Source organism: Gracilinanus agilis, chromosome 4, assembly GCF_016433145.1.
Source record: "Gracilinanus agilis isolate LMUSP501 chromosome 4, AgileGrace, whole genome shotgun sequence".
In the NCBI taxonomy this organism is placed as follows: domain Eukaryota; kingdom Metazoa; phylum Chordata; class Mammalia; order Didelphimorphia; family Didelphidae; genus Gracilinanus; species Gracilinanus agilis.
The window spans coordinates 204,575,093-204,586,224 of record NC_058133.1 but is presented as its reverse complement, the minus strand read 5'-3'; the positions used below and the strand labels follow the sequence as shown (position 1 = coordinate 204,586,224).

At 44.4% G+C, this 11,132-nt stretch overlaps 1 protein-coding gene across 1 annotated transcript in view; it reads right to left on the bottom strand.

Moving 5' to 3' along the window:
- MRC2 (mannose receptor C type 2) overlaps nt 1-11,132 on the bottom strand; it is a 93,362-nt gene that overhangs the window by 26,128 nt on the left and 56,102 nt on the right. The window contains exons 6-9 of the mRNA XM_044673208.1: nt 10,575-10,721; nt 4,418-4,606; nt 2,261-2,415; nt 853-960 (exon numbers count right to left, since the gene is read on the bottom strand). Of these exons, the coding sequence (XP_044529143.1) occupies nt 853-960; nt 2,261-2,415; nt 4,418-4,606; nt 10,575-10,721 (599 nt within the window). The remainder of the gene's footprint in view (nt 1-852; nt 961-2,260; nt 2,416-4,417; nt 4,607-10,574; nt 10,722-11,132) is intronic.

Genomic DNA, 11,132 nt, shown 5'->3' with positions numbered 1-11,132 from the left:
CTCTCTCCATCTCTCTCCCTCCCTCTCCTCTCCCTCTCTCCCTCCCTCCATCTCTCTCTCCCTCCCTTTCTTTCCCTTCGTGTCTCTCTCTCTCTCTCCCTCCCTCTCTCCATCTCTCTCTCTCTCTCTCTCTCTCTCTCTCTCTCTCTCTCTCTCCCTTTCTCTCTCTCTCTCTCCCTCCTTCTCTCTCTCCCTCCCTCCCTCCTTCCCTCCAAAGAAAAACAGAGTGAGCAGCCAAGCTGGCACTAGAGAGCCAACTGGGGAGGAATGTGGCCTCTAGTTCCGGCAGATGGAGCCTCCTGTGGCCAAAACACCACAAAGTTTTCTTTATGAGAGGCCCCAGCGCCTTGGCTGCAGGCTCTCCCTTCTCCACATCCCACCCACCCCCTTCCCTCCCCCTTGGCTGGACCCACCCATGGTGAAGGAGGAGCCTGGAAGACCAGAGACTGGGGATGGGCAAAAGTGCTGAAAAGTCCATCTCATCAGTTTGAACTGAGATGGCATTGGCAGGGCCATACGTCTCACTGAAAGGTATTGGACTCCCCAAGTCGTGCTTCCTTTGCACCCATCCTATTCCTCATTCTCTCTGTATTCCCCCTGGAGATAATGGCTTGGACCTGAGTGGATGCTGTCTGGGAAGAAGAGAGAGAAGTGAAGGGAAACCCACAGCTCCAAGGCTTGTGGCTTTCTTACCCTTGCAATAGTGGCCCTTTGTGCATTTGAGGTAATCAGAGAGTGAGGATAACTGAGCAAAATGCTACAACATTTTCTTTTCCCCTTCCCTGACCCCCCTCCAAAGACCTTTCTGGGCCTCAGTGTATCCCCAGGAGACTATTCCAGTATGATCCTCACCTTTCGGCATCCATGATCTTCCTCTGGTGTCCCCAAGCTAACCTGGCCTGCCTTCTTGCAAATGGATGGCAATGACTGGTTGCAGGGACTATCATTCCAGCGTCCATCCTAAAAGATGCGGGGAGATAGCAGGTGACCAAGGTAGAAGGAAACCCCCAAATGACGGTCCATTACTATCCTCATGACCTCGACCCAGACTATCCCATACCCGCCCCCCTCCAAAATCCTTGCTTCTGGATCTAATTCTGCCACTGACTTGCTCATGTATCCCAGAGTACTTAAGAGTACTCTATGTAAATCTTTATCAGTTTTCATGTCTGAGGGCCATTTCCAGGTGGTCAATATTAGTAGAACCCACTGTATTCTTCTCATTGCTTATATAACGATCTAGAACTAGGAGTCAAGGGACCTGGTTTTGAATTCCGACTTTGCAACTTACTGTGTTGTCTCAGTGTTTTACCTTTCTGTGCCTCAATTTCCCTAAGAGTAAAATGTAGATACCAGCTCAACCTACTGCAAAGTCGTTGTGAGGGCAAAATGAAATAATAGATTAATGTGGTAGCACATAGATGAAACCCTAGACTGGACCTGGACATCAGCAGACCCATGTTTAAGCCCCAGCTCTGCCACTGAAGCTGAGGCTAAGCCTGGCAGATCACTTGAGCTTGGGAGTTCTGAGCTACAGGAGGGCTAAAACCCTCAAGTATTCAATATAAGTATGGCACCCCTATAGTGATCTTCCAGGGAAAAGGGGGCCAACAGTCCAGGTCAAAGAAAAAAAATCAAAGCTCCTGTGCCAATCAGTTATGAGATTGGGTGCCTGAGTAGCCTCTTCATTTACAACTTGGATGAAATAAGGAGACCAAATCTCCCAAAAAAGACAGAGAAGAGAGAAGTCATAATGCGGTCGGAAGAGCAAAGGCTCTCAAGTCATATCTATGTTCAAATATTGATTCTGCCACTTAGTACCCTATGTATGGACCAGCTAAGTGGCATAGTGGATAGAATGCTGGGCCTGGAGTCAGGAAGACTGAAATTCAAATCCAGCCTTAGACATTTACTAGCTGTATAACCCTGAGCAAATCACTTAAACATCTATGCCTCAGTTTCCTCTTTTGTAAAATGAGCTGGAGAAGAAAATGACAAATCACTCTAGTATCTTTTCCAGACAAACCCCCCAAAAAGATAATGAAAAGTCAGACATGACTGAAAAATGACTTAACAACAATCCTTTGTAGAAATCCTTTCATTTCTCTGGGTTTCCACTTGGAGGTTGGACAGAAATGATCTTTAATGTCTTCCTCTCCACCACACCACCCCCCAGTTCTAAATCTATAAGCCTGACTCCTCCCAACTCTAGATTTTTTGAGAGGTGCACATTGGTGGGGGTCAATGGGAGAAGTCTCACCGGTCCCCAGATGGTGACACAGTCCTCTAGGCTGTCTCGGAAGTTGTTGGGCTCAAAGGGGTGCCAGTGGGTGAACTGTACGAGACTCCCGTCTGACCACTCAAAGTTCATCTGTAGCTTTAGGTCGTTCAGCCCGATCCATAGCTCTTCCACCTCTGCCCAAGTGGGGAGAAGTGAGACCAGGAGTGAACAGAGGAGCACATAGGGAGGAATGAATGGGAGTTGGATGAAAAGAGTGGGGAGAGTGGTTAGCCCTCTCAGAAACTGGTCACCATGAAAAAGTGTGAAAGAGGAAGGGGCAAAATAGGACCCCTGTGGACCTTAGTAGAAACTGATCTAAAATAAATGCAATGGAATAAAGGGAAAAGTCAGGAGACTTGAATTCTCATCTGGGCTGTGCTTCTGACTAACTGTGTGACCTCTGGAAAATTATATCCTCATTCTGGGCTTCAGGTTCCTCTTTTCTAATATGAGAGAGTTTGTCTGAGGTCCATCTCCACCATTCTGTGATTCTTCAAGTCTATGGTCCTACCTGGTTTGGACCAGGGGATGGGATGAAGTTGTTTACTCTGGTCTATTAACTACAGCAGAAGTTTACAAACTTTTTTATGTCATGGACTATTTGGCAGTCCGATGAACCTCTAGAAGCTTTTCTCATAAATATATTTAAATGTATAAAATAAATAGGATAGCAAAGGAAACCCATCATATTGAAATATGGTTATTAAAATATTAAAAAATAAATGTACAGACCCCACAAAATCTATTAGATATCCCATGGATACTAGATTAAGAATCCCTTCTCTATAAGCTCTTCTGTCTCCCATCCCTCTCCGGGGCCCACTTTGAGAAAGTAGAGAAAGCAGAGGTGGGTCTAGGATGTGTAAAGTAATTCAGGAGAAGTGGGCTGATGGGGAGTAAAGGAGGCAGAAGCAGGGATCTAGATGCCAGTAATCTAGGGGCATTCATTTGCTGGTGGAGTTGTGAATTGATCTGGCCATTCTGGAGGGCAATTTGGAATTATGCCTAAAGGGCATTAAAAGAATGCATGTCCAGGGCAGCTGGGTAGCTCAGTGGATTGAGAGCCAGGCCTAGAGATGGGAGGTCCTAGGTTCAAATCCGGCCTCAGACACTTCCCAGCTGTGTGACCCTGGGCAAGTCACTTGACCCCCATTGCCTACCCTCACCAATCTTCCACCTATAAGTCAATACACAGAAGTTAAGGGTTTAAAATTTAAAAAAAAAGAATGCATGTCCTTTGATCCAGCAATATCACTACTGGGTTTATATCCCAAAGAGGTAAAAAAAAATGGGCAAGGACCTATTTGTACAAAAATATTTATAGCTGCGCTCTTTGTGGTAGCAAAAAAATTGGAAAACGAGGGGATGTCCCTCAATTGGGGAATGGCTGAATAAATTGTGGTATATAGTGGTGATGGAATGCTATTGTGCTGTAAGGAATGATGAACTACTTGATTTCTATAAGAACTGGAAAGACCTCCATGAACTGATGCGGAATGAAATAAGCAGAACCAGGAGAACATTATATACAGTAACTGAAACATTGTGGGACAATCAAATGTAACGGACTTTGCTACTAATAGCAATGCAACGATTCAGGACAATTCCGTGGAACTTATGAAATAGAATGTTATCCACATCTAGAAAAAGAAATGTGGAAGTAGAAATCCAGAAGAAAATGTGGGATTTATTATTTGTTTATATGAGTATGTGATTTGGGGTTTTAGTTTTAAAGGATTGCTCTTTTACAAAAATGAATATTATAGAAATGGGTTTGAGTGATAATATACATAGTGTGTGTGTGTGTGTGTGTGTGTGTGTGTGTGTGTGTGTGTGTGTGACCCAGTGGTNGTGTGTGTGTGTGTGTGTGTGTGTGTGTGTGTGTGTGTGTGTGTGTGTAACCCAGTGGTATTGCTTGTCAGATCTGGAAGGGGAGAGGGATGAGGGAGGGAGATCACATGAATCATGGAACCAGAAAAAATTTAAAATTAAAAAAAATCTTGGAGCATTCAGAATAAGTGGGTGCAAGGGCAGGGATTAAGCTGCAGGATATTTTCAGTGATTCTGAGACATTCTAGAGAAGCCAGATGTTAGTGAAGTTGGGGGTAGCTGGGGAGGTAGTGGCAGGCTACTCACCTTGTTTTATCTGCTTGGTGATAAACTCAAGCTCTGCTAGACTATGGATGCTGAGCAGGTCCCCACCTCCCCTCAGACATGCCTTCTTGGACTCATGCCAGCTCCGTTTCTCTTGTAACAAGCGATAGCAATGGGATTGGAAGGGTCGCCAACTCGGCTCACACTCGACCTTCACACCAGCCCAGGAGTCTGCAAGGGGGAGCACATTCACTAACTCCCCCCATCCCTCTCCTAGAGATGGATTGCCAAGATCCTCTCATCACTGAATCAAGACAATCAAAAAACTCCATATTTGTTCATGAGGGCAGTGTCTTTTGCCTCTCTTTGTACTCCCAGCCCTTAGCACAGTGCCTGGTACATAGTTGGTCTTAGTAAATGTTTATTGGATGAATGAGTGAATGAATCTTTTAAGCCAAAGAGGAGAAGCAGCCAAGAACAGGGGAAATAGTAGCTTTGCACTGGCTGTCCCTCAGCCTTGGAATATATTTTATCCTAAAATCCCTTGTTTCCTTCAAAATTCTTCTCAGATAAGATTTTCTACATAAAGGCTTTTCTCATCCTCAGTGATAGTGTTCTATCCCCTCCATACCTCCCCCCCAGATTTACCTTGTATGTATTTGTATATAGTCTACAGAGAACACGAGTTCTTAACCTTTTTTGTGTCATGGACCCCTTTGGCTCTCTGGACATAAAAAGTGTGTGCATAAAAGGGAATAATGTATAATAAATGCTAGATATTGCAGTGGATAGAGTGTTGGGCCTGGAGTCAGGAAGACTGAAGTTCAAATCTGGCTTCAGACATTTACTAGCTGTGTGACCCGGGGCGAGTCACTTAACCCTATTTGCCTCAGTTTCCTCATCTGTAAAATGAGCTGGAGAGGGAAACTGGCAAACCACTCTGGTATCTCTGCCAAGAAAACTCCAAATGGGGTCAGGAAGAGGTGGACATGACTGAAACAACTCAACAACAGTAAATGTACAATAAAGCTAAAAAGATAGGACAGAGCCACATTCAAATCTAAAAAAAAATGATCAGAACCTAAGTAATAAGGAGTCACTAGAGGTTAATGGGTAAAGGAGTAATATAGTCAGATGTGAGCTAGAGGAATTTTGTTTCAACGACTATATTTTGACATCTTCTGATGGACTGGAGAAAAAAGAACTAAGGAAGACCAACTCCAAGGATACATCAGCAAGGGCAAACCAGAGGCAATGAGAGCTTGGACCAGGATCATAGTTGTGTGAATGGAAAGAATGGGACAGGTGCAAGAGATATGGTGAAAGTAGAAGCAACAAGACTTGGCAACCTCATTCAAAGTAAACTTCTGACTGTTTCATAACTTCTTTCATCCCTGCCTCTTCTTCCCTTCCTCCTCCCTCCTTCTCTCCCTCCCTTTCTCCCTCTCTATTTCTGTCTGTCTCTTTCTTTCCTTCTCTTTTTTCTTTCTTTACTTCTTTCTTTTTCTTTCTTTTCTCCTCTCTCCCCTCCCTCCCTCCCTCCCTCCTTCTCTGCCTTTCTTTCTCTCTCTTTCTTCCTTCCTTTCCTTCCTCTCTTCTTCTCTCTTTTCTTTCTTTCTTTCTTTCTTTCTTTCTTTCTTTCTTTCTTTCTTTCTTTCTTTCTTTCTTTCTTTCTTTCTTTCTTTCTTTCTTTCCCTTACCTTCTATCTTACTATGAATCCTAAAACAGAAGAGCAATAAGGGCTGGACAAAAGGGGTTAAGTGACTTGCTCAGAGTCACATAGCTAAGAAGTGTCTGAGATCAGATTTGAACCCAGGTTCTCCTGATTCCAGGTATCTATCCACTGTGCTACTTAGCTGCCCTGCCTTTTCTATTAGACTGGGAATCTCCCCAAGGGCAGTGATTATGTTGCTTTTCTCTTTGTATCCCTGGCCTTGCTACATATCGTGCCTGGCACAAGGAAGCATTAAGGGGAAGGTCAACTAGGTGGCTCAGTGGATTGAGAGGCAGGTCTAGAAATGGAAGGTCCTGGGTTCAAATGTGCCCTCAGACACTTCCTCTCTGTGTGACCCTGGGCAAGTTTCACTTTGCCCCATTTGCCCAGCCCTTATTGTTCTTCTGCCTTGGAACCAATACACAATATTGATTCTAAGATGAAAGGTAAGGGTTTAAAAATAAATAAATAAGGGGCAGCTAGTTGGCTCAGTGAGATTGAGAGCCAGGCCTAGGGTCCTGGGTTCAAATCTGGCCTCAAACACTTCCTAGCTGTATGACTCTGGGCAAGTCATTTAACCCCTATTGCCTAACACTTTTTTGCCTTAGGACCCATACACAGTACTGATTCCAAGATGAAATGTAAGGGTTTAAAATATAAATAAATAGATGAAGAAATAAATGAAGAAATGTTCATTGGTTGATTGAGATGCTAACTGATAACCATCACAGTCAATGAAAAATCAGCAATAACGAATGTAAAAAGAGAAGGCAGAAGAGCCAGGAGAATAAGAGAGATCAGTATTTCTATTAAGCATCTATTATGTGCCAGGCACTGTGCTAGGCCCTTTACAAACATTACCTCATTTTATCCTCACCACAACCCTGGGAGATTAGTTCTATTGTGATCCCCATTTTACAGAAGAGGAAACTGAGACAGACAGAGATTAAGTGACATCCAGGGTCAAAACAGAGTATTTATTCAGTACTTGGCACCATGCTAAGGTATCTCTCCCCCACCTTCCAACCCACATCCTCCAGGAACCTTATCTCCAGATTCTAGATTAATTCCAATCCTCTCTGATTATTCAGTATGAATTATATTTTATTTATTTCTTTTCTTTTTTAAACCCTTACCTTCTTTATTTTATTTTATTTTTAAAATTAATTAATTAATCAAGAATATTTTTTTCATGGTTACAAACCCTTACCTTCTATCTTACAATCAATGCTAAGTACTGGCTCCCAGGCAAAAGCAAGGTCAGGACTAGGCAATGGGGGTTAAGCGGCTTGCCCAGGGTCACACAGGTAGAAAGTGTTTGAGGTCACATTTGAACTCAGGTCCTCCCAACTCCATCCACTGAGCCACCTCCCTGTCCCTAATATCTTATAATTTCTAACACACACGCACACACTCAGAAGAACTCCTGCTCCTGATTTGAAGGTCTACTGAAGCTGGAACATTTAAAACTGACTTTAAGTGGTCAGAGCTGGGTGCGACTGAATGTTTTTAAATAAGAAAGATAAATTCAAATAAAGCTTCCTGTTGAGAGAAGAAATACAGCGGATAGGCCTGGTCAGGTAACAGTGTACAATGAGCCTGAGAAAGATTAAAAACAGGGGAGGCCCTGCTGGAAACAGAGGCACCCACCCTGCTCCCCCCACACCCCTTCCCATCCCAACCCCTCCCCCAAGCACAGAAAGAAGCTGCATACAAGATGGTACAGGCCTAGGCTCTGGGTGTATCCTAGTGACAGGATAACTTTGCGGGATCCAGGAGTTATCATAAGGGGTTGGGCTGGGGAGCTGTTCTGATTGGCCAGCTGTGATGTCATCCTTTCACCTTAATCGGGCTCTTCCTCACACACACACACACACACACACACACACACACACACACACTCAGCACTGCCTGGGGACAGGGCTCAGGGATTGGAGGGACTCAGAGAAAGGCAGGTCCCCATGGATGCCTAGAGCATAAAGAAGACACCTTGATGGAAAGAAGAAAGAAAGGAAGAGTGAAGGAAGGAAGAAGCTGAATGACTAGCAAGGAGTGATGAGGAAGCAGAATGTGAAGGGAGGATGATGAAATAGGACTTCACAAAATTGTCTGCACTATTTTGCTGAGGCAAAATTTAGCAAGGCTGGGGATTTGTGTGCCCAGATGGAGTCAGGACTCTAGAATCTAGCTTTGGTGTCAGCAAAGGGTTACTCACCACCCTTACCCCAAGAACAATCCCCAGTCATCCCATTTCACATTTTGGACAACTTTAAATGTTAGGAAATTGGCCCTTCCTCCCTCTCTCTCTCCCTCCCTTCCTTCCTTCTTTCCTCCCTCCCTCCTTCCCTTCCTTCTTTCCCTTCCTTCCTCCTTCCCTTCCTTCTTTCCCTTCCTCCCTTCTCCCCTTCTTTTCTTCTTCCCTTCCTTCCTCCTTCCCTTCCTTCTTTCCCTTCCTCCCTTCTCCCCTTCTTTTCTTCTTCCCTTCCTTCCTTCCTTATTTCCTTTCCTTTGTTTTTTAAACCCTTACTTTCTGACCTAGTGACAAACAAACAATTATGTAAAAAGAAGTTATATATAGGATAAATTGAGGATGGTTAATAGATAATTGGCTTCTATAAGCCTCAGTTTCCTCCTCTATAATACGCTTATAGTTCAGAGATATATTGCTAGAAGGGCTCTCTGAGGACATAGAGCCCATCTCCTTCATTTATAAATGAGGAAAGTGAGACTCAGGCAAGATAAGTGACTTATCAAGTGTCACAGAAATGGTAAGAGACAGAGGTAGAATTTGAACCCAGGACTTCTTAATCTAGTGCTTCACTCTTTTCATCATAATATGGACCTTCCATGACTATCTATTCTCATCTCTAACCATCAAATCTCTGTCCTCTGTCTTAATAAGGTTGGCAAGGACTAGGCAATCAGGACAATGACTTATCCAGAGTCAGCCTGCTAAGAAGTATCTGAGTGGGGGCAGCTGGATGGCTCAGCGAATTGAGAGCCAGGCCTAGAGACAGGAAGTCTTGGGTTCAAATCTGGCCTCAGACACTTCCCAGCTGTGTGACCCTGGGCAAGTCACTTAACCCCATTGCCTAGCCTTTACCACTCTTCTGCCTTGGAACCAATACTGACTATTGATTCCAAGATGGAAGGTAAGGGTTTTAAAAGAAAGTATCTGAGGCCAAATTTGAATGTAGGTCCTCCTGACTCCAGGCCTGGTGCCCCATCCACTGTGCTACCTAGCTGCCCTCTTCCAGGATTATTTCAAAGAAAGCACTGTGTAATCCTTAAAGTCAGAGAGAGAGAGAGAGAGAGAGAGAGAGAGAGAGAGAGAGAGAGAGAGAGAGAGAGAGAGATACATGAATGAAATAATGTAAATAAAGTGCTTTTAAAACCTCCTTTATAAATGAGCTCTGATAATGCTGATGATGGTGATGACAAATGCAATCCTTGGGTCCCAGGCCCTGGATTAGAACATAAGAGGGAAAAAGCTGAGAGAATGGGGCATGGATAAGGGTAAGACTTCCAGGCTTCCAGGGGAGATGGTGATGGCATCTGGGGAGGTCCATAGGGGAAGAGTCCTCAAGGCCCCCTCAGAGGATTAACTTCCTCATCCATAGGGCTAGGAAAGAGTGGCTACAGAGTCCCAGTGACCTATTAGATTTGGGAACACACATATAGAGAAGATGGAGGCTCACAAGAGAAGCAGAAAAGCCCCCAAATCTATCTTGGGTCTAAAGTTCTGTTTGAGCAACTACCCGCAGGTTTGAGTGCCTTATCCAGTTGTGGAGGAGAAGAGGAAGCTGGGGACCAGGAGACCCTCACTCTGGGCTGACCATCTCAATTTTTAGATAGCCACTAAGTTAGGGAGAACGAGCTTCAGAGGGGAAGGAGATAGGGCACCCCAGGCAGTAAATCCCAGTCACTGGAAAGAAATGAGAAGTAGTGAATAAGAGAATGGAGAGGAGGTTCAGGGGAGATATGGGTGCTGCCACCTCTGTCCTTGCTGTTTCAGGGGTAGCATTCGGGGCTGTTTATAATGGGATACTGACAGGGTCAGCAGAGAAATTATAAGAGCTGCAGATTAATGCAGATTAAAGCTGTTCTCTAGGAAACATACCAACTTTTATGCCCCTCTTTGTCTTCTAGTATGAAAATTCTTTTGGAAAAATTCCAATGCCAGTTGAACCAAGTTAATAAAGGATTTTTCCACCCTTGAGATATGCACAAAATGCCTTTTAATTCATTCATTCATTCATTCATTCATTTATTCAGGGCTGCCCATAGGGGTTGGGTGTGGTGGTGTTAGCAAGACCAAGCCAAACTCCAGAGTCCTTGGAGAGGCACCGATAGACCAAGAGCCCAGGGATGGCAGAGAGAGAGAGAGAAGGTCAGCTGTGGGCATTGGCCCATTACCAGCTAGGCCATCCCCTGGGGGGTGCTAATGCTGTCCCAGCCCTTTTCTTCCTCTACGCCAGGCTCACCAGGCTGCTGGGAGGCCTCTGCTGTAGCATTGGGCTTCTTCTTACACACATACGGCAGGGCAATGCTACAGTCCCGGTTCTGCCAGCCACCAGATGACTCTGTCCGGATGACTCCACAGTTCTCCTCACTGGGATTGTCTGGCTGATCTGTGAGACAGAGAGAGAGAGAAAGTGATAGAGTCGGACACAGACAGAAAAGACAACGAGAAACAGACAGAAAGAGAAAAAGGCAGAGACAGAGACAGACAGACAGAGACAGATGGAGAGAAAGATAGAGAGAGGCACAGATAGATGGAGAGAGAAAAAAAGACAGAGACACAGAGAGATAGAGAGAGAAAAAGAGACAGAAATAGAGACAAAGAGAGAAAGAGGCAGATACAAAAGCAAAGAGAGACAGATGAAAACAGAGACAGACAGAAAAAGAAAGGCAGAGACAGAGATGGGGAGAAAGAGTCAGAGATACAGAAACAGAGACAGATAGAAAATAAGAAAGACAGAAAGAGAGAAAGAGGCAGAGATACAGAAACAGACAAAGAGACAGAAACAGACAGACAGAAA